This window comes from Tachyglossus aculeatus, chromosome 1 (assembly GCF_015852505.1).
Source record: "Tachyglossus aculeatus isolate mTacAcu1 chromosome 1, mTacAcu1.pri, whole genome shotgun sequence".
In the NCBI taxonomy this organism is placed as follows: Eukaryota; Metazoa; Chordata; class Mammalia; order Monotremata; family Tachyglossidae; genus Tachyglossus; species Tachyglossus aculeatus.
The window spans coordinates 88,833,764-88,857,868 of record NC_052066.1 but is presented as its reverse complement, the minus strand read 5'-3'; the positions used below and the strand labels follow the sequence as shown (position 1 = coordinate 88,857,868).

The window sequence follows — 24,105 nt, the reverse complement described above, 5'->3', positions numbered from 1 at the left end:
ATCTGATGGGTTTCTCACACCCCAGAGATTGGGCCTCTTCCTGTGATTCAGTTCCCTTTTTTACCTGCATAGAAATAGAAAACCAAGGCTTCTACTTTGGCAACTTAGGAAAGCGCTGCAGTTGTATCCTTGAACTTATTTATGGGGGTCTTCTGAAATCCTCGATAATTCAATTTGATTCTTGGCAGTGTTAACCTGGGCACGAGTCTTCCTTTAGGGAGGTTTCTTGGATTTGGAATTGAATTGAGAAGTAACATGGCCTAGTGGGTAGGAATGACCTGGATTTAGTCCTGGCTCTGCTACTTGATGATGATGGTGGTAGTGGTATTTGTTTAGTGCTTACTGTGTGTCAAGCACTGTTCTAAGTGCTGGGGTAGATAACAAGGTAAACAGGTTGTCCCATGTGGGACTGACAACTTAATCCCCATTTTACAGATGAGGTAACTGAAGCCCAAAGAAGTGAGGTGACTGAGGCCCAGAGAAGTGAAGGAACTTGCCCAAAGTCGCACAGCTAAGTGGATTAGAACCCAAGACCTCTGACTCCCAAGCACAGGCTCTTGCCACTAAGCCATGCTGCTTGCTACTTGTCTGCTGTGATCTTGGGCAACTCGTTTAGCTTCTCTGCACCTCAGTTACCTCATCTATAAAATGGGGATTAAGACGGTGAGCCCCATGTGGGACAGAGACTCTGTCCAACCCAATTTGCCTGTATCTACCCCAGAGCTTAGAACCGTGCCTGGCACATAGTATGCACTCAACAAATATGTTGCCGACTTGTACTTCCCAAGCACTTAGTACAGTGCTCTGCACACAGTAAGCGCTCAATAAATACGATTGAATGAATGAATGAAATACCATTAAAAATAATTTTAATAACTGTGGTATTTGTTAAGCACTTACGATGTCCCAGGCACTGTTCTAAGCGCTGGGCTGAATACAAGCAAATCGGGTTGGGCACAGTCTCTGTCCCACATGGGGCTCACAGTCTTAATCCCCATTTTACAGACGAGGTAACTGAGACATAGAGAAATTAAGTGACTTAACCAAGGTCACACAGCAGACACGTGGCAGAGGTGGGATTAGAACCCAGATCCTTCTGAATCCCAGGGCTTCGCTCTCTCCACTAGGCAACACTGCTTCTTGTGCCCACTGAAAAAAACCAAAAATGACTCCTGGGCCTTTTCTCACCCCATTAATAGAATGGAGCAGTCATCTCTGGCCCTCAGTTACCTGGGCCCACTTACAGAGGAAATCTCTTACTTCAGGTCTGCTTTGCTCAAAACTCTGACAGCAGTGTGGTTGGAATCAGTCAGTCTGTATGTATTAGAGAAGCAGTGTGGTGCAGTGGAAAGAGCATGGGCTTTGGAGTCAGTGGTCGTGGGTTCAAATCCCGGCTCCGACAATTATCAGCTGTGTGACTTTGGGCAAGTCACTCAACTTCTCTGTGCCTCAGTTACTTCATCTGTAAAACGGGGATTGACTGTGAGCCCTCCGTGGAACAACCTGATCACTCTGTAGCCTCCCCAGTGCTTAGAACGGTGCTTTGCACATAGTAAGCGCTTAATAAATGCTATCATTATTATTATCAGCAACTTGAGAAGGCTGCATGGTATAGTGGAAAGGTTAGGCGGAGTCAGGAGACTTGGGTTCTAGTCACAGCCCTGCTACTTTCCACTTTAATTCGCTTTGCCTCTGTTTTCTCATCTGTAAAAGGGGAATTCAAGACTGGCTCTCCGTCCATATGAGACAGGAACTGGGTCCAATCTGGTTATCTTGGACCTACCCCAGTGAATAGTTCAGAATCTGGCGTGTAGGAAGCACTGAATAGATATTTATGACTTTTGCTTTTAGAGTGACTTTATGCACTTCATTTTAATGTGCGTGTGGCCTTTTTTCCTAACCGTAACAGCCCGTGGTGAGATTGATAGAAGAAGCCAACTGCAGGGGTCTAAAGGAGGTCCGGTTTGTGATGTGGCACAACCAATACATCCTGAACATTAAGGATGGCTTCCAGCAGAACTCTTGCTTCAGGAGAGAAATCAAAAAGAGGCCCCTTTTGCGCTCCTGTGTCGTGCTGATGCCATACCTGCAGTAAGTACCCACGGCAGCGTGCCTCTTGTTTTTCTGGACTCGGCTGCCCGTGAAAACTGCCTTCTTCCTCTTGGGGTGCTTGATGACAACCACCAGTTCCATTGGAAATATGCTGGCTGCTTTGTTCCATCCCGGTGGATTGAAGGATTCTGATTTGTGCATTTTAAGCTTCTGCCCTCAGGCCCCAAAGAACTTACCTTTCTCAACTAGTAAAAACAAAATAGCCAACACTTGCTCTAAACTGAAATATAGCACTTGTACGATGCCTCTACTTCCTTGTGAGGAGACTGAAGTGTAGGTCTTCCACTAAGAATGACACTGGGGAGGTAGATTAAGAAGAGGAAAAAGGCAAATTTTTCAAGGTGGATGGGTATTCTTAGGGAGACCTTGAATTCTGGTGGCAGTGAATTTCTAGTCTCAAATAATTTGCATCGGCAGTCATGGCAGTCTCATTGGATCTGGGATGAATTTTTTTGGCCAAAAAGTTTTGGGCCAGGAAGAAAATGAATATTAATGCATTCTGCAGTTTCTCGCCCCACTAATCACCTGAGACAATGGTGAGGAGTTTCTGTTTGATGTGGAGGTAGGTGGACAGCCACTGGAGGTTCTTGAGAAGAGGGGAAATATGGCCTGAATGTTTTCGTACGGAAATGGTCTGGGCAGCAGAGTGAAGTCTCGACCGGAATGGGGAGAGACAGGAATCTGGGAGGTCAACGAGGAGACTGCTACAGTAATCAAGGCAGGATAGGAGAAGTGATTGGTTTACCATGGTAGCAGTTTGGATGGAGAGGAAAGGGCGATTTTAGTGATGCAGTGAAGGTGGAACCGGATTTAGTAATGGATTGAATATGTGGGTTGAATGAGAGAGAGGAGTCAAGGATAACGCTAAGGTTATGGGCTCATGAGACAGGAAGGATGATGGTGCCATCTACAGTGATGGGAAAGTCAAGGGGAGGACAGGGTTTGGGTGGGAAGATAAGTTCTGTTTCAGACATGTTACATTTGAGGGGACAGGAGGATATCTAAGTAGAGATGTCTTAAAGGCAGGAGGAAATGCTAGACTGCAGGGATGGAGAGAGATCAGCGCCGGAGATGTAGGTTTGGGTATCATCCACATAGAGATGGTAGTTTTAGGGTCAGGCTACTGGGCAGAACTTTAAAGGAAGGGTTTCTGGGATGGCTGCTATCACTATGAGAGTTGGAATAGGGGCAGGGGGGCTGCTGCTGCTCCTATTTCTCTCTGGAGGAGCGAAAAGTACAGTCTGTTCTCAGGGACCAACCAGGTGACCAAATGGCTCTGGAATAGTTCATCACCATCCATTTTGAATCAACTCTAGACAATGAGCTCATTGTGGGCAGGTAATGTGTCTGTTGTTGCATTGTACTCTTCCAAGTGCTTAGTACAGTGCTTTGTACATAGTAAGCGCTCAGTAAATGCAATTGAAAGAATGACTCAATGGTATTTATTGAGCACTTACTGTGTGCAACGCACTTTACTAAGTGCTTGGGAGCGTACAACACGGAGTTGGTAGACCTAGCTCACTGTGGGCAGGAATGTGACTGTTAGTTGTATTGTACTCTCCCAAGTGCTTAATACAGTGCTTTGCACACAGTAAGTGCTCAATAAATATGATTGAATGAATGAATGAATCTGTTCCTCACCCACATGGAGTTTACAGTCCACCCTTTACCCACCCTGGTATAGCCAGTGAATGTAGTATATTTCTTAATGTCACCTAGAAGCTAGATTCTCTAGAAATACCATTGTACATATTGGCTAAATGTTAAGAAGTAAAGTTTTAGAAGCTGTCTTTTTAAAATAGAGACAGCTTGTTGGGGCCTAATGGAAAGAGGATAATAATAATAATGGTATTTGTTAAGCGCTTACTATGTGCAAAGCACTTTTCTAAGCGCTGGGGGGATACAAGGTGATCAGGTTGTTCCACGTGGGGCTCACAGTCTTAAACCCCATTTTACAGATGAGGTAACTGAGGCCCAGAGAAGTCAAGTGACTTGCCCAAAGTCATACAGCTGACAATTGGCGGAGCCGGGATTTGAACCCCATGACCACTGACTCCAAAGCCCGGGCTCCTTCCACTGAGCCACACTGCTTCTCATTCCAGGATGAGTCTGGGAGTCAGAGGTCCTAGGATCTAAATCTGGTTCCACCACTTGCCATGGTGTAAAAACTTCTGTGCTGCCATTTTCTCATCTGTAAAATGGAAATTAAATCCTCTTCCCTCTGACTTAGACTGTGAGGCTCATTTGAGACAGGAACTTTCCAGCCCGATTACGGTGTCCTGACCCCAGTGCTTAGGACGCTTAGCAGTGCTTAGCACATAGTAAGCACTTAAATACCATAAAACAAACTGCTATGGCTTGGTTTGGGGGCCTTTAATTCTTGAGAAGAGATGCACAGTGGACAGTTTGGGTCTGCCTCTGGATCTTTGGAGGTCAGGTTACTCTTGTTTTTTCTGTTAACCAATCAAACATCATTCAGTTGTATTTATTGAGCGCTTACTGTGTGCACAGCACTGTACCAAGTGCTTGGGAAGTACAAGTCGGCAGCATATAGAGACGGTCCCTACCCAACAACGGGCTCAACTTATTCTTACCATGGTCCTCGCAACAATATTTTGTTTACTCTCGATCTGCAAAGGGTCTGGTTAAAACAAAACAAAAAATCCAAGTTCACAGTCTCAAAGTATAATTTGAGATAAAATATCCTTGGAGTTTAGGATGTTCACACTTCCTAAAGGCCAAGTGAGTAAAGAGTGACACTATAGTCATTTTGTTTTTGTGTTTTTAAAGTACATTTTTCTGACTTCACCAGCACAGCTGGCAATATTATTGTCAGAGGCCAGCAGTTGGGAATGTATTGTCTTCCTAGTAAGTGGTTGGAAATCATTAGTGTGACTGGCAGTTCGGCCTGCTGAGCCACCCAAATGAGATTTCGCTACCGTATCACGACTGGCAAGCTCATTAGCTTGCTGCATTGCTGGGTGCCTCATAACAGTGAGGGGAAAGTTAATTTGCTCAGAACCTTGAATCAGGTCCATTATAGAATCCCTTTTCATTTTAAGTTGCAGTCACGTTTTGGAAACTGTACACTGAAATAATGATACAAGGAGTTAGGGAATGCATTCATTCATTCATTTGTTTTTTTCGAGTGCTTATTGTGTGCAGAGCACTGTACTAATCGCTTGGGAAAGTACAATACAAGAATAAACAGTGACATTCCCTGCCCACAATGAGCTTAATGCCACAGTTGTGATTGTGCTGTACCCAAATACCTTGCATTCGTTCATTCATTCATTCAATTATTGAACGCTTACTGTGTGCAAAGCACTATACTAAGAGCTTGGGAAAGCCTGTTGTTGGGTAGGGACTGGCTCTATCTTTTGCCAAATTGTACTTTCCAAATGCTTAGTACAGTGCTCTGTATACAGTAAGTGCTCAATAAATGCTATTGAATGAACAAATGAGTACAATGTAACAATAAACAGACACATCCCCTGCCCACAATGATCTTACAGTCTTGTTCATTCATTCATTCATTCAATCGTATTTATTGAGCGCTTACTGTGTGCACAGCACTGTACTAAGCACTTGGGAAGTACAAGTTGGCAACATATAGAGACGGTCCCTACCCAACAGTGGGCTCACAGTCTTGTATCTACCCTAGCGTTTAGTACAGTGCCTGGCACATCATAGTAAGCACTTAAGAAATACCGTTATTATCATTGTTATTATTATCAAGAATTTTGGTATTGAGAGGCAGAGAGGGGAAGACTTTCTCCCTCTCCAACTCTTTCTAGTCATTATTCTTTCTGTCTGGAATTCTGTTATTCAGTCTGAGCCCAAACCTTATGTCCCTCAGGCAGGTGAAAAACGTGCAGATTCGGGTGACAAATTCCAGACTGAATTTGGGTGACAACCATTGCGCATCCAGACTGTAAACTGGTTGGCAGGGAACGTGTCAACCAATGCTGTACCTTCCCCAAGTGCTTAGTATAGTGCTGTGCACACAATAAGTACTCAGTAAATGCCACTGATGATGATGATTGCTCTTCTCTGGCTTTTCTAGGGTGGAGTCCAGGGCTTTTCTCTTCGTGGCTTTTTGGGCATGGGTTGTGCTGGGCCAGGGCTCCCAGTTGTCCACTCCTACCTCATTGAGCCCACGTTTAGCACTAGATAAGAACAATAAATATTCTCCCCTTGTCTGTATTTATAACATGTCTGTAGCCACTGTCGGAGACAGACTCTTGGGATGGATCGGACCTGATAGTACTATAAAATGGTCTTATGTTCATTTCAGTGTTCAGAATATTTTTGTTTTTTTTTAATTCAGCATTTACTGAATGCCAAGCTCTGTAATAAATGCTGGGGTGATACTTTATAAGCAGATTAGGCAGTCTTTGTCCCACATGGAATATTCAGTTTAAGAGGGAGGAAGGATAGGTATTTAGTCTCCATTTGTACAGATTAGGAGATTGGAGTTCTGATAAATGAAGCGACTTGCTCCAAGTCACACATAAGGCCAGTGATAAAGCTGGGATTAGAACCCAGACGTCCTGTCTGAGGCCCATGGGCCTTTACCATTGGATTGTGTACAATCTGGTTACCTGGTAGACCCCAGAGCTTAGTATAGTGCCTGGCACATGGTAAATGCTTAACAAATATCACAATTATTATCATCATCATCATTATTATTATTATTATTTTTTTTTTTTTCCCACTGGGCCATGTTGCTTCTTCAGTTTGAGCAGGGGTTGTCAACTTTGGCTCTTCTTTCCTTTCCTTTTAAAAAAACAAAACAAAACTCTTGAAGAAGTTGAGGCACAGAGCCATACAATAGGTGGCTTCTTCCATGCGACCCACGTTGCCATTACGTCCTGCTGCACATAGTGGAATGTCATGGCTCAGTGGAAAGAGCCCGGGCTTTGGAGTCAGAGGTCACGGGTTCAAATCCCGGCTCCGCCAATTGTCAGCTGTGTAACTTTGGGCAAGTCACTTAACTTCTCTGTGCCTCAGTTACCTCATCTGTAAAAATGGGGATGAAGACTGTGAGCCCCCCCCCGTGGGACAACCAGATCACCTTGTAACCTCCCCAGCGCTTAGAACAGTGCTCTGCACTTAGTAAGCGCTTAATAAATGCCATTATTATTATTATTATTATTATTATTATTATTATTATTATTAATGTGACCCTAGCACTGTGCCATGAGGGTGCTCCTCAGCCCCAGCTATTGCTGCCAGTAGAGATAACGAAGGAGGAAGGGAGGGGAAGGAAAGGGAGAGACTGGAGGACAGTGGGTGGCACTGGCCTTTAAGGTGGGGGCCTGGATCTGAGGCCTCTCGGGGAGAGAGGCGGGGGCGTTCTGCATTGACCCAGTGGCAAACCTGGATGGGATAGTTGTGGCTGGCTTGCAACCCCTTCCTTGTCCCCTGCCCCTGGTAGTGATGGCCTGAGAAGAGCCTAGTAGTCCAGTTCTATCGAGAGAGAGAGAGAGAGAGAGAGAGAGAGAGAGTGTGTGTGTGTGTGTGTGTGTGTGTGTGTGTGTGTGTGTGTGTGTATTTGTGTGTAAAAGTGGTGTTGCATGTCGAAGGGTGCTTGCACTCCCCCCACATCCCCAACCCAGATAGCTTGAGACCTTACTCGCGAGCTACATTTTACCCCAAAAATAGCCGTGCATAGAATCATTGATTGTAGACCCCATGAGCTAGAGAATAATAATAATGTTGGTATTTGCTAAGCACTTACTATGTGCCGAGCTCTGTTCTGAGAGCTGGGGTAGATACAAGGTGATCAGGTTGTCCCACGTGGGGCTCACAGTCTTCATCCCCGTTTTACAGATGAGGGAACTAAGGCCCAGAGAAGCTAAGTGACTTGCCCAAGGTCACATAGCTGACACGTGGCGGTAGAGAATGTGACCAGCATCATAATTGGAGTGGTTGTTTTGACTTTTTACCCTTCCCCCCAACACACCCATTCATTCAGTTGTATTTATTTAGGGAGAGAACACTATCTCTCTCTCTCTCTCTCTCTCTCTCTCTCTCTCTCTCTCTCTCTCTCTCTCTCTCTCTCTCACTCTCTCTCTCTCTCTCTCTCTCTCTCTCTCTCTCTCTCATATCAGTTGCTATTAGAGCCTCAAGTGAAATCACTGCATTTTCTACCTGCTTCTATCATACAGACTGCGGACATCTATTAGATGCAAGCATTGGTACAGTGTGCCTTGCTTCTTGATTCCTGCTTCACCCGGTGCTGATACAGTTCTGTGTTTCACTGCTTCTGTCCTAAGAGGCCGTTCCAGTTAAAGCATATCGGTGGTATTTACTGAGCGCTGGTTATGTGCAGAGCAGTGTACTAAGGACTTGGAAGAGTACAATAGAGTAGGAAAAAAAGTAGAGAAGCAGCAGGGTGTAATGGAGAGAGCACTGGCCTGGGATTCAAAAGGTCATGGCTTCTAATCCCAGCTCAGCCACTTGTCTGCTGGGTGACCTTGGTCAAGTCACTATTTCTTTGGGCTACAGTTACCTCATCTGGAAAATGGGGATTGAAACTGTGAGCCCCACATGGGACAGGGACTGTATCCAACCCGATTTGCTTGTATCCATCCCAGTGCTTAGCACAGCGCCTGGCACATGCTAAGTGCTTAACAAATACTACAATTATTATAGAAGCAGCATGTCCTAGTGGCTAGAGCACTGATAAATGAAGCGACTTGCCCAAAGTCACACGTAAGGCCAGTGCTAAAGCTGGGATTAGAACCCAGACCTCCTGTCTGAGGCCTATGGGCATTTACCATTGGATTGTGTACAATCTGATTACCTGGTAGACCCCAGAGCTTAATATAGTGCCCGGCGCATGGTAAGTGCTTAACAAATATCACAATTATTATTATTATTATTTTCCCACTGGGCCATGTTGCTTCTTCAGTTTGAGCAGGGGTTGTCAACTTTGGCCCTTCTTTCCTTTTTTTTTTTTTTAAACCCAAGACTCTTGAAGCAGTTGAGGCACAGAGCCATACAATAGGTGGCTAGAGCACAGGCTTGGGAATCAGAGGTCATAGGTTCTAATCCCGACTCTGCCACTTGTCTGCTGTGTGACCTTGGGTAAGTCACTTCTCTGTGCCTCAGGTACCTCAAATTGGGATTGAGACTGTGGACCCTATGTGGGACAACCTAATTGCCATGTAGCGCACTGATTACCAGTGCTTAGAACAGTGTTTGGCACATAGTAAGCGCTTATGAATACCATACTTACTAAAAATGACCTTTGCCTTCAAGGAGCTTACAGTAGAGGAGACGGACATTAAAATAAGTTACAGAAAGGGGAAACCACAGAGGGTAGGATTTTATTCATAAGTACTGTAAGGGTGGGGTGAGTATCAAAGTGCTTTGATACAGAGAAGCAGTGTGGCTCAGTGGAAAAGAGCACAGGCTTTGGAGTCAGAGGTCATGGGTTCAAGTCCTGGCTCCACCAATTGTCAGCTGTGTGACTTTGGGCAAGTCACTTAACTTCCCTGTGCCTCAGTTACCTCATCTGGAAAATGGGGATTAAAACTGTGAGCCTCCCGTGGGACACCTGATCACCTTGTAACCTCCCCAGCGCTTAGAACAGTGCTTCGCACATAGGAAGTGCTTAATAAATGCCATTATTATTATTATTATTATTATTATTATTATTATTGTTATTATACAGACTTAAGTGCTTAGACAATGCAGAAGGGAGGGCAAATAGCGTGGGGAGATGAGGACTTATTCAGGGAAGACCTCTTCAAGGGGATGTGATTTTACTTACTTTTAGGCTCTGAAAACAGGGAGAGCGGAAGTCTGGATATGAAGGGGGAAGCGAGACAGACAAGATAGAGGTAGAACGAGTGGGTTGGTGTTAGAGGAGTGAAATGTATGGGCTGGGTTGTAGTGAGAGAGGAGCCAAGATAAGTAGGAGGGGGGAGAGCTGACTGCCTTAAAGCTGTTGGTGTGTTATTTCTGTCTGATATGGAGATGGGTGGGCAGTCTTCACACAGCAGAGCACTTTACTCCTGGGAAACAGCAGCAGAATAGTGATGGAGAGCCTCGCAAATGGCAATCACAGTGCCTTCTGGAGGTGTTCTATACAGTCTAGCTACTCCTCTTGGAAAGGTCTTTAGCCATCTCTTTAGCTAAAGTGATTCCCATGGAGAGGGAATCAATAAAAAGCATTGATTGGTTGAGAGCGGTATCTTTGACAGTGTTCTGAATGCAACCTTCAAGCATCCCAACTCAAATTTAGCAGGCAGGGAAAATCACCCAGTAATACAAAGTGAGTACTCTTTTGCACAATGAGGATTTTTTTTTTTTTTTTTTGGTAGAACAAGCATGTGCTTAATTGCAAATGTTCCTGGAATGCCCTTTGAAATCCTCACAGTTTTTTTTTTTTTCCTCCCTACTAATCCACCCTTCCAGGGAGAACTTAGTCATGAAGACTCAGAGCTTTAGTATAGTTAGAATGCCAGGCAGAAGGTGTGTTTAAAAAGTCCCAGTGGAACAGTAATTCTGTAGACCAAGACTCTGGCAACTACTAAGCCAGTCTGAAGGGCTGAGACAATAACAAAGGTCTTGCGGTTGCTTTATGACCATATGGCCAGCAGTGTCAGAATTGAAGGCAGCTCACTTTCTCCTAATCACCAATGGTGCATGATTTGCCCCTTTGACCAGGATCAGAAGAAAAATTCCCCCTTTGTCCCATCCTCCCTGCTTCGCCCTACCCTCCTCCCTTCAGATTTCCCAATTTTGGATTAGACTGGGGCTTGTTTCCTGGCAGACAGAAGCGTGGACCTGCTTCATGAAGCAGGGGTGTGTCTTCACTCTTCCTGGGATCGTGGTAGCCATCGCTGCACAGGTGGGAAAAGAGCGAGGGTCACTGCCCCTCACTTGTGTGTAGTGTGAGGGAACCCAGCTTTTGTGTCCCTTGGCTCAGGTCCCGGGTTATGGGAGGGGTGGAAAGGAGTGGTTTTCAGGGCCCCCTCCATCCTATGTCTAAACCACCCATTCGGGCCATTCATCTTCAATTTACTCAGGCCGGCTCTGCTGGGTGGGGGACATAACCCCACTTCCCTAGGCGTTTTGCGCTCCGGAGAGGCGAGTCTAGCAGTCAGAAGGGTGTTCATGCCAACGGACACCCTTGGAGGATTAGATGCTCACACTCTCCCAGAGGTAACGTGCGTCAGAAAGCTCAACGGGAACTCTAATTTTCTAGCCACACTGGGGCTGGGCAGCCCGGCTTCCGTGTGACGTCACTGTGCCGATCTGTGTTAGACTGGCCTGACCCTGAGACGTGACGCGCGCTCTGGGTCTCCGTCCCTATCTCTATCTCCGTGTCTGTGTTTATCTCTGTTTCTGTGTCTCTGACTCTCTGTTAGAAACGAAGGTGGATCAAGCGTAAGCACTTAATCAGCTGAAAATAAGCTCCGATCAAGGTAGCTGTTGACTTAAACTCTTAGAAACGTGGATTAAATAGTTCAGGGATACAGGTTCCGCTTGGCAGAACTAAGCAGTAATTAGCTTCACTTTAGCCTTGCGCAGTCCCTGCCACATAAGACGTGTTTTGCTTTAAGCCAGTGTGGGATATGCTATCAAATGTCAGGTTTTGGTGTTACTTGTTGAAGGAAAAGATAAAATTCATTTCTACTAGCCTTTTTCTCTCAGTTGTATCTTATTCCCTTTCTGAGGGAAATGCGTTAAAGTTACACGATAAAAACAATTTTTGCTTCACAAGACAAAACGTCCATTTTATTATTTAAATGTCCAGGCAAATGATGAGGTCAGGATAAATATGGAGAGGACACAATGGAGATATTTATAAATAAATCTTCATTGCTGACCTCACAGAAACACATTCCAGGGTTTTCTCTACAGTCCAGAAGCTAAATGCCAGGCTTTCAGGAATTGACAATGTTTTCTCTAAGATTTTTCCTTCTTAAATAAATGGGATTGTTGGTACTTTAAAAAATGGACAAGCCTGTGTGCTCTACAGATTGTGGCATTGCAACAAAGTTAAAAGCACGTAGTAATGAAAAGATCTACGCAACTGAGCAATTAAGGGGTTGAGTCGTATGGTTTTCCTTCACGCTAAAAGATGATGTCCTGGTGAGGCTCACCAACGAGTGTGTTTGATATAAGAGGTCCCTGTGGGATGTCCGGGCCTGAACCCTCTACCCACAGACTGTCCCTTGTTGTCTTGTCATGTTTATTGTGTGCAGCGCTTGGCACTGTTTGTTTTTACATTTGCTTCTGTTTCATCATCGGCTCAAAAAGAGCCGCTCCTTTTGTGATTGCAGAACACCACTGCGGCCTGTCTGCTGCATTTGTCTTCCAGCTTTCCCTTGCGATGTCACTTCCCCGCCCTGGATCCTTAAAAGGTGTCTCCTAGCTCTTTCTTCTTGGTCACCCCCTTTCATCTCTCTCTGCAGCAGCTTTTTCGGTGGCCTGCTGTTCCTTGTACCCTGTCCCACTCAATGAAGTTGAGTGGGGCAGTGCTTCGATGCTCAGAGACTGATTTTCTTCCAGGTCTTTGTGAGCCTAAAGGTCCCGTAAGTGGCAGTCAGTCAGCCAGTCAGTTGTATTTATTGAGCATTTACTGTGTGCAGAGCACTGTACGAAGCGCTTGGGAGAGTTCAATATAACGACATATTTCCTGTCCACAATGAGCTTAAGTTCTAGAGGGGAAACTTAATATAAATAAATAAAATTATAGATATGCACAAAAGTGCTGTGGGGATGAATGAAGGATGCAAGTCAGGGTGATGCAGAGGGAGAGGGAGAAGAGGGAAGGAGGGCTTAATCAGGGAAGGGACTGAGGGAACTGCTTATTAGTAATAATGATGATGATGATGATGATGATGATGGCGCTTTAATGCTTACTAGGTGTCAAGCAGTGTTCTAAGTAGATACAAACTAATCAGGTTGGACACAGTCCCTGTCCCTCTTCTAGACTGTGAGCCCATTGTTGGGTAGGGACCGTCTCTATATGTTGCCGACTTGGACTTCCCAAGCGCTTAGTACAGTGCTCTGCACACAGTAAGCGCTCAGTAAATGCGATTGAATGAATGAATGATCATGGGGCTCACAGTATTAATTCCCATTTTACAGATGAGATGTTAAGTGACTTGTCCAAAGTCACACAGCGGACAAGTGGCAGAGCTGGCATCAGAAGCCAGGTCCCAGACCATGCTGCTTCCTTGCTCTCCGCTTCCCTCAAGGAGCCGTTGGAGCACTTGGCTGAGTTTCCTGACTACGAGAAGCCCAAACGGCAAGAGAAGCTCGGACAGCCCTGCCGTGCAGTGGCGTCTCATCCTACGGGGCCATCGCATTTTTGTTTGATGCTATCCCAGAGCATGTGTTGCCTTTCTAGACTGTGAGCCTGCTATTGGGGAGGGACCATCTCTATATGTTGCCAACTTGTACTTCCTAGTGCTCTGCACACAGTAAGCGCTCAATAAATACGATTGAATGAATGAATATTTTCAACTTCCTTGTCCACCAGTGCATCATATGACCATATGCCTTCTAACAGAACTCTTGACCAACTGTTCAATCAATCATTCATATTTATTGAGTCCTTACTGTATGCTGAGCACTGTACTAAGCACTTGGGAGAGTACACTATAACAGAGTTGATAGATATGTCCCCTGCCCACAATGAGTTTACAGTCTAGAGGGGGAGACAGACATTAATATAAATTATGACTCTGTACATAAGTGCTGTGGGGCTGAGGGAGAGTGCAAATCCAAGCGCAAGGGCAGCGCTGATGGGATTGGGAAAGAAGAACTGAGGGCTTAGTCAGGGAAGGCATCTTGGAGGAGCTGTGCCTTAAGTGAGGCTTTGAAGGTGGGGAGAGTAATTGTCTGTCAGATATGATAAGGGAGGGTGTTCCAGGCCAGAAGCAGGACGTGGGCGACAAGTTGGTGACGAAGTAGACGAAATCGAGATACAGTGAGTTGTTTGACATTAGAGGAGTGAAGTGTGTGGGCTGGAGTTGTAGCAGAGCTGTGAAGTAAGCTAGGAGGGGGCAAGGTGACTGAGCGCTTCAAAGCCGACAGTGAGAAGTTTCTGTTTTGTCACCTTCTCCCCAGGACTTAGTACAGTGTTCTGCACACAGTGAATGCTCAATAAATGCCACTGATTGACTGGTACTTGAAATTCAGTTTCGTGTCGCTAATGAATCCTTGGCCTAAATTATGACTGGTCAGTAGAGCACTAAACTGGCTCTAGATAAATGCACAGATCACTTGCTTGTCTTCTTGGGTGTGGGCCTCCAGGTTGTAGTCCTTCCCATAAAGCAACTCTGGAATCAGTCTATCAATGGTATTTATTGAGTCTCACCGCATGCAGAGTGTTGTACTGAGCACAAGCGAGAGAATACCCCAACAGATTTGGCAGACATGTGGCCTCCACACGAGCTTTCAATCCAAACTGCCGTTAGCGTTCCTGTCGATTGTGGAAGCCTGTTGAATTTAGTCGATCAGTGGTACTTAATGAGTGCTTACCATGTGCAGAGCACTGCACTAAGTGCTGGGAGAGTACAATACAACAGAAGTAGCAGACACGTTCCCTGCCCATAACAAGCAATTGGAAGGGTCTTCCAGATGATTAGAAGAGTTTTCAGATGACCGCATCCAGTTCCCTTATTGGACATGGGTGTAGAACGTGTTTTGAATTAATGTATTTGGATGTATTTTGAGCATCTTTCTCTCTTTTCTTTTCTCTCCAAACCTAGGACTCTTGGAGGAATTCCACTGCCACTCCCATCTCTAGAAGCCACCTCTTCTCAAGTCTTCTACCCACCTTCAGTTACCTCTCCAAACTTTTACCCTGAAACTTGGATTTCCATGGACCCCTCTCAGGACTTTATCCAAGTGCCTGTTTCCAAGGAGGACAAGAGCTACCGAACCATCTATAATCTCTTTCACAAGACTGTGCCGGAGATTAAGTATAGGATTTTGAAAATATTGAGGGTGCAGAACCAGTTCCTCTGGGAGAAATATAAAAGGTGAGTCAGGATATGTAAGTCTTTTCCTGTCACCGGTAGTCTTGATGAGCTTCTCTTTAAGGGTATCAACAAGGAAACTCAGCAATGCACAGCTGTGAATTGATCAGGAGAATTTAATAATTAATAATTACATCTGTTGCGTGCTTACAAGGTGCCAGGCACCGTACTAAGCACTGAGGTGGATACAAGCACATCAGGTTGGACACAGTCCAGATGAAGTAACTGAGGCATAGAGAAGTTAAGTGACTTTTCCCAAGGTCACTCCGCAAGCCAGTGGTGGAGCAGGATTAGAACTCAGGTCTTCTGATTCCCAGGCCCATGCCTTCTCCACTAAGCCACGCTGCTTCTAGCCTTTAAAACTCTGTAGAGAAATGCCCAGTGGGCAGGAAGCATCTCCTGATTCTGTGGCATTGTATCTTCCTGAGCGCTTAGTACAGTGCTCTGTTTAGAGTAAGCACTCAAATGCTATTGACCATGATGAAATAGTGATCTGGCTCTTGAAATTTTGATCCAGTCTAAATGTGCAGTGTTTCCTTGTGGTCAGAGAAATCATCTGTTGTATCCTCCTAAGTGCTTAGTACAGTGCCCTGCCCATAGTAAACTCTAAGTAAATATGACCAAGTCCTCTTCTTCCTAGAGGAGTAACTAGAAATTGGTAGCCATGTCTTGCTCCTCTCACATTGACCCTGATTTTTCTTTTTCTTGCCCCCTTTCCCCCCCATGATGTCTCTCTCCCTGACCCAGAAAAAAGGAATATATGTCTAAGAAAGTGACTGGCCTGGACCGGATAATGAACGAGAGACATTTATTCCATGGGACCTCCCAAGATGTGGTGGACGGGATCTGCAAGCACAACTTCGACCCCCGCGTCTGCGGGAAGCACGCCACCATGTTTGGACAAGGCAGCTACTTTGCCAGAAAAGCCAGCTACTCGCACAGTTTCTCCAAGCGCTCCCCCAAGGGGATTCACTACATGTTCCTGGCCAAAGTGCTCACGGGAAAGTACACAGTGGGCAACCATAACATGAGGAGGCCACCTCCCGTCAACCCCGGCAGCATCACCAGTGACCTCTACGACTCCTGTGTGGATAACTACTTCGAACCTCAGATCTTTGTCATTTTTAACGATGACCAGAGCTATCCCTATTTTGTTATCCAGTATGAAGAAGTCAGTGACACTGTCCCTATCTGAAAATCTACCGTACTGCTAAATTATTTGATAGAATACTTCTTATCCAGCACCTGTAGCAGGTTTTGTGTGTGTGTTTGGGGTTGGGGGGTGGGAGGGGATCTCTCGGGTGTTGTGGGGAAAACAGACATTGCTCTGAACTTACCAGTGACCGAAAGGTGAGATCGATTTACCAAAAAACCAAAAAAAATCCCTGAAAATAATTGTACATTTGCTATTTGGTCACTTGCTCATCAATCCCAGTGAACTCTGTGTGGAAAGAACCCGGCTTGTGGGTGGGACTTTTCGATCACCCAGTTACAAGTAACAACACCGTCAGCAGGAACGTCTTTGGAAATGAACAGGAAATGAACAGCCGCCCAGAGTGGAGCAGGCTTGCAGGGCTTTAAGGGTTAGGTGGGGCTGAGCAAGAGACAACTGAATGAAATTGAGCAATGCGACTGGTCTCCTGTGCGTATGGAACCCCACGCTAGCCGAAAGGAGTCTCTGGGTTAATGTGGTTAAAGGTGGGAACAGCTCATGACATCGTCACTTGCAGACTTTTTTTTTTTGTATCTTTTCCACAGTTGATTTTGAGTTATCTCCAGAGGTCACCCAGTTGGGTGACTCTTTTTCTCCACTCCCATTTTCCCCAGAACCCCAACCAAATTGAAGGGAATTGTAGGATTCTGGAGGTCACTGCCGTTTCCGTGTAAAGGGGGGTAAAAAAAAAAAAGTAATGGTCAAGACTGGGACAGTTGTCTCTACGGTTAGTCACTAGCCAGCTATGTGGAATGCAGCAGTGGCCCTGTTCTCACCCTGCCCGGAATGGAAGCCACGTGGGCCAGCAGCCGGGGGTGTAGGTGGCTATGGGAGGCAGAGCTGGGCCAGTGGAGGAGGAGACAGCAACTGCTCCGAAGAGGCAGGCCTAGGGGCCAAAAGGTGGGATGTTAGGCTGCAGAAGAGATGGGGAGATAGGGGAGACCAGACGCCTAAGGGTGCCTTATTTGATCAGGCTCAGAGAAACTGTGCAGGGAACAAAAGCAGAAAGGCTGCAACTGCTGTTGCTCTGGTCCCTGAGGGTGTCTGGGGTGGAGGTGGCATCCAACAAAAAATGAGCCTCGAGTCATTTAGAATGAATTACGTTGAGCTCCCTGGGGTTGGCTGGATTCTCTTTTATTCTGGTCCTTCCCCTGCTTATGGTTTTATTGGATTTTAATGGGAGACCTTATTGTGAAATGTTCTGAACCCAGATTAGAATTTTAATGTAAAGCAGACTCATGAGAGAGAGAGAGAGAGAATGAGCCATAGGGCAGGAGAGAAAAAAAAATATATTCCAAGAAGCTTAATACAATGAAAATTGGAGTGGTAACCGATCGTAGCACCTCTACGGAGGCCAGGATGGCCAAATGGTAGTCCTGGAGAAGTGCCCTGGCATAGTGCCACCCAACCCTGGACCCCGCTAAACTGGGGACCCCAGAGAAGGGAGGGACTTGCTCTGAATCCAGTGAGGAAGGAAAGGAATAGAAATCCCCTCATGACCAACACGGCCCCCTCACCTTGGGCTGCAGCGGATGAATCAGGGACCCTTGTCTGTATTTGTTCAGTCAGTGGCATCTCTCTCGACCCCCACAATGTTTGCTCAGCACTGGGCGATCCTTGGGGAGCTATAAAGGAAGAATCAGACACACTCTCTGTCCTAGAGGAGTTTATGATCACACGGGGAGGTGCCATTGCGGGTTACATTGACTCCCTGTGAAACCAAGGAAACGTGACACGGACTGGGGGTTGCTCCCTTTGAACCTGCCCTCAGGACCACAGCCTCAGCCTTGAGACCACCCCATTCTCCGGCCGAAGCATCCGCTGAGGGCTCAGAACAAATCTCTGTACACATGTCATTATTATTATTGTTATTATTGTACTTAACAATAATAATAATTGTCATTTGTTAAGCACATACTAAGTGCCAGGCACTGTACTAAGCGCTGGGGTAGATTCAAGGTTGTCAGGGTGGACACGGTCTGTGTCCCGCATGGGGCTCACAGTCTTAATCTCTATTTTACAGATGAGGTACCCGAGGCACAGAGAAGTGAAGTCACTTGCCCAAGGTCACACAGCTGACAAGCGGTGGAGCCGGGATTAGAATCCACAACCTTCTGAGTCCCGGGCTCTATCCACTATGCAATGCTGCTTCCCTAAGCTTCTCTAAGCGCTATTCTAAGCACTGGGGTGGATAGAAGTTAATCAAGTTAGATACAGACCCTGTCCCCCATGGGGCTCTGCCCTGCAATTAGTTTATACACCTGTAGACCCCACCAGTCAAATCTACAGGCAGCCCCTTCTAGTCTCCAGGAAATGTCACGGCAAATTCCTAATTATCTGCAAAATCAAGAACTCTGCCGAAGGAGTTCAGGCCAGGCTGCCGTACACCATAGCCGGCTGGTCACTTAGCTCTCTGGCAGTCCCCTGATACTCCTTTGGCACTTTTTGGAGAGGACAGAATAATTGGATTGGTTAGTAGCAAGTACACTCAATAAATGTGAATATTGTTGTGTGTGGTTTTTTTTTTCCCCAACACTTGGGTTTTTTTTTTATTTTATTTTTTTAATCGTGCCCTGTAATGCACAACTTAGTGCAAGTAGGCTGGATTCTGTGGAGCCTAGCATTTTTATTTTTTCCTCTCTTTTTTTCTTTTTAAATAGTTCCACGGATCCTACCTCAAGCTACTTGTTTAGTCCCCTGCCTTTAGGCGGGGTTGCATTTTACCATTTCAGACAGATGGGTGTCTAGCCTGTTCTTAAAGGTTTCCGGGAAGGGGGACTCCATAGCCTCCTGCAGTCACCCTTAGTTGGGAAAGATTTTCCTTATGTGTGCAAAGTGTAAATATTTTATCTATTGTACATAGTTGAAAATCTGTGCCTTTTGTTATAAAACACTGTATTTATGTTAGTAAATATTCATGTTTAAAAAAATCATTTGGATCTGAATTATTTATCTTTACGGCTGGAGTCGATTTACACTTAGAAAAGGAAATTCTGTGGCCGAGAATGTATTAAAGGCGTTTTTTTCTGGAAATAGCTATCCCGGACCACTGGGCCTACGATACCCCCACGAAACCCAAAGAAGTGGGTTAATCAACGGGATTTATGGGGCACTGACTGCAGAACAGTGTACTAAGCACTTGGGGAGGGAACACTTAGAGGAAGTTGTCATGATCCCTGCCCTTAAGGAGCTTACACCTTAGCACCTATTCCACTTGTTCCTCTTCCTAAGACAGGCCAAGTACCCAAGGCCTTGGTGCTTCTGTCCCAGTGATTAAATGAGCACCTCCGTCCTTTCCAGGCTCACCTACTTAGGAGGTCCAAACAGTCCCCAGGGTGTCAGGCCAGCCAGAAGAGGGACCAGGGGGATGGGGGGAAAGCAGTGCGTAGCTGCCATTAGAGCTCAGCCGATCAGGTCTCTGGATCAATCAGAACTCAACTCTGGTGTGACCCTCTCATCATCATCATCATCAATCGTATTTATTGAGCGCTTACTGTGTGCAGAGCACTGTACTAAGCGCTTGGGAAGTACAAATTGGCAACATATAGAGACAGTTCCTACCCAACAGTGGGCTCTCCCCAGTAAGACGGAGCACCACTGAAAACACATAGCTCTATTCCCAATGCCCATTCTTGGCAGTGAAAGCAGGGCAAAATATTTCTGCCACTGAAAATCAAAGTACCTATTAAGAGAATAAATGAACAAGAACTTGTGTTCCAACCCTGATGCCACCACATGTCTGCTGTGTGACTTTGGGCAAGTCCCGTGCTTCTGCCCTTCAGTTATCTCATCTGTAAAAGGGGGATTGAGACTTTGAGCCTCATGTGGGACATGGACTGTGTCCAACTTCAGTAGATTGTATCTGCCCCAGTGCTTAGTACAGTGCCCAGCACATAGTAAGTGCTTAACAAATACCATTTAAAAAAAATCCACAGCCACTTTGCTAGGACCCCTAAAGTGGACCAAACTCCACCCCAACATTTCCTTACTGTCACGTAGCAAAAATACCATTAAAAATATTAAGTGCTTATTGGGTGCCAAGCACTGGGCTAAGAAGCATGAATCTTCAGGATTCTGTTGCAACAAGTAATTGTTATTTTCCCCACCCCACAGATTGGGCTACTTTTCTTGCAAGTTGTTGGGTAGGGAGACAATCCCTACCCAACCACGGGTTCACAGCCGTGAAGGGGAAGACAGACAACGAAACAAGTAGACAGGTATTAATAGCATCAAAATAAATAAATGGAATTATAGATATACACACATAATTAATATAATAAATAGGATAATTAATACGTGCAAATATACACAAGTGCTGAGGGGTGGGGAAGGGGGTAGAGCAGAGGGAGGGAGTAGGAGTGATGGGGAGGGGAGGAGGAGCAGACGAAAAGGGGAGCTCAGTCTGGGAAGGTCTCCTGGAAGAGGTGAGTTCTCAGTAGGGCTTTGTACCCCACTGCCCCTTCTAGTTACTGCCCTATCTCCCTCCTACTCTTCCTTTCCAAACTCCTAGAATGAGTCACCTACACTTTCTGCCTCGAATTCCTCAACTCCAACTCTCACCTAGACCCCCTCCAATCTGGCTTCCGTCCCCTCCACTCCACTGAAACAGCCCTCTCAAAGTTCATCAATGACCTTCTTCTTGCCAAATCCAATGGCTCCTACTCTATCCTATCCCAAGCGCTTAGTACAGTGCTCTGCCCTCAGTAAGCGCTCAATAAATACGATTGATTGATTGATCCTAATCCTCCTCAACCTCTCAGCTGCCTTCGACACTGTGGACCACCCCCTTCTCCTCAACATGCTATCCAACCTTGGCTTCGCAGACTCTGTCCTCTCCTAATTCTCATCTTATCTCTCTGGCCATTCATTCTCAGTCTCCTTGGCGGGCTACTTCCCCTCCCATCCTCTTACTGTAGGGGTTCTTCAAGAGTCAGTCCTTGGTCCCCTTCTGTTCTCTATCTACACTCCCTCCCTCGGTGAACTCATTCGGTCTCACGACTTCAACTAACATCTCTACGCTGATGACACCCAAATCTATATCTCCACCCCTGTTCTCTCCCCTTCCCTCCAGGCTTGTATCTCCTCCTGCCTTCAGGACATCTCCATCTGTATGTCTGCCCGCCATCCAAAACTCAACATGTCCAAGACTGAACTCCTTATCTTCCCTCCCAAACCCTGTCCTCTCCCTGACTTTTCCATCACTGTAGACGGCACTACCATCCTTCCTATCTCACAGTCCCGCAACCTTGGTGTCATCCTTGACTCCGCTCTCTCATTCACTCCACACATCCAATCCGTCACCAAAACCTGCCGGTCTCACCACCGCTACATCGCCAAGATCCACCCTTTCCTCTCCATCCAAACCACTACCTTGCTTGTTCAATCTCTCATCCTATCCCAACTGGATTACTGCATCTGCCTCCTTTCTGATCTCCCATCCTCCTGTCTCTCCCCACTTCAGTCTGTACTTCACTCTGCTGCCCGGATTATCTTTCTATAGAAACGTTCTGGGCATGTCGCTCCCCTCCTCAAAAATCTCCAGTGGTTGCCTGTCAATCTACGAATCAAGCAAAAACTCCTCACTCTCGGCTTTAAGACTCTCCATCACCTCACCCCGTCCTACCTCACCTCCCTTCTCTCTTACAGCCCAGTCCACACACACTGCTCCTCTTCCGCTAACCTCCTCATTGTGCCTCATTCTTACCTGTCCCGTTGTCGACCCCTGGCCGACGTTCTTCCTCTGGCCTGGAATGCCCTCCCTCTGCACATCCGCCAAACTAGCTCTCTTCCTCCTTTCAAAGCCCTACTGAGAGCTCACTTCCTCCAGGAAGCCTTCCCAGATTAAGCCCCACCTTTTTCCTCTCCTCCTCCTCCTCCCCTCCACATCACCCCCCTCCCTCCCTCTACCATACCTCCTTCCCCTCCCGACAACACTTGTATATATTTGTACATATTCATTATATTTATTTTATTAATGATGTGTATATAGCTATAATTCTATTTATTGTGATGGTATTGACACCTATCTACTTGTTTTGTTTTGTTGTCTGTCTCCCCCTTCTAGACTGTGAGCCCGTTGTTGGGTAGGGACTGTCTCTATATGTTGCCGATTTGTACTTCCCAAGCGCTTAGTACAGTGCTCTGCACACAGTAAGCGCTCAGTGAATACGATTGAATAGATGAATGAATGAAGGGGGGAAGAGAGCTAGTTTGGCGGATGTGACAAGAACATCCACAGGAAAGGGGCCATTGAAAACTGGTTTCTGCTCCCTTGCTGAGTGCAATGAAGATGAAAAAATTCTCTCCAGCTGTCTCTTCCAAACCACCTCCTGTAACCTCAGTGTTTCTTGTCTCAGTTAATCCGGGTGCCGAGAATGACTCACAAGATGCCTTTGTCATAAAGATAAGTCATAGGACACGGCACGTCACTGTTCAGAAGCTTGCTCGAGAATCTTAATCGACACTCTGGCATCTTGCCTTATTGCCGGAGTCTCACTTGATCGATGCAGGGGCTAATTGCCCTGCCTACGGGAAGGCAAACACTTTCTCAAACTCTTTAGTGGCTCAGAACTTCAAGAGATAAACATCACTGTGTGTTGGAATAGCATAGATCGACTAAATGTATCTGATCATCATGGACTGCAGCATTGCTTAGTGGAAAGAACTCATGCCTGGGAGTCAGAGGACCCAGGTTCTAATCCTGACTCTGCCATTTTTCTGCTGTCTGACCTTGGGCAAGTTACTTGACTTTTCTGTGCCTCATTTACCTCATCTGCTAAATAGGAATTCGATCCTTGTTCTCCCTGCTACTTAGACTGTGAGACCCATGGGGGACCCGATTATCTAGTAACTATCCCAGAATTTAATACAGTACTTGGCCCATAATAAACACTAAACAAATACCATAGCGATTATTACCTAGTAAGCACAATAAATGCCACAGCTGCTACTACTAAGGAGTCACCTCTACCTGCATTAATTAAGTCCCTGAAATGGTCCTTGGGAGCTTCTTTCCTTCATCGTATAAGAATTTCCTTGAGAAGTAAACCAGTTTAGGGATCAGTTCTGTTAAATGGAGGTCAAAGGGCCATGTGGGTTTAAATGTCAACATGATCCTGGCTCACAAGCCCACAACCTGGGGGTCATCCTTGACTCCGCTCTCCCATTCACCCCAAACATCCAGTCTGTCACAAAAACCTGTCGGTCTCACCTCCACAACATCTCCAAGATCCGCTCTTTCCTCTTGATCCAAGCAGCTACCTTGCTGGTTCAATCTTTCATCCTATCCTGACTGGATAACTGCATCAGCCTCCTTTCTGATCTCCCATCCTTCTGTCTCTCCCCACTTCTGTCTATACTTCACTCTACTGCCCGGATTATCTTTGTACAGAAATGCTCTGGGCATGTCACTCCCCTCCTCAAAAGTCTCCAGTGTTGCCTGTTAACCTTCGAATCAAGCAAAAACTCCTCACTCTCAGCTTCAAGGCTGTCCATCACCACGCCCCCTCCTACCTCACCTCCCTTCTCTCCTTCTCCAGCCCAGCCCACACACTCTGCTAACCTCCTCAATGGGCCTCATTCTCGCCTGTCCCGATGTTGACCCCTGGCCCACATCCTTCCTCTGGCCTGGAATGCCCTCCCTAACCATCAAATATCCACCAAACTAGCTCTCTTCCTCCCTTCAAAGCCCTACTGAGAGCTCACCTCCTCAAGGAGGCCTTACCAGACTGAACCCCACCTTTTCCTCTCCTCCTCCTCCTCCCCTCC

The 24,105-nt window shown here is 46.1% G+C and overlaps 1 protein-coding gene across 1 annotated transcript in view; it reads left to right on the top strand.

The window, feature by feature from the left end:
* Positions 1–18,245, top strand: part of LOC119932438 (TCDD inducible poly(ADP-ribose) polymerase) — a 42,322-nt gene extending 24,077 nt beyond the window's left edge. The window contains exons 3-5 of the mRNA XM_038751623.1: positions 1,910–2,091; positions 14,856–15,128; positions 15,873–18,245. Coding sequence (XP_038607551.1) covers positions 1,910–2,091; positions 14,856–15,128; positions 15,873–16,320 — 903 coding nt within the window. The 3' untranslated portion in view covers positions 16,321–18,245. The remainder of the gene's footprint in view (positions 1–1,909; positions 2,092–14,855; positions 15,129–15,872) is intronic.
* The last annotated feature ends 5,860 nt before the right edge of the window (positions 18,246–24,105 follow it).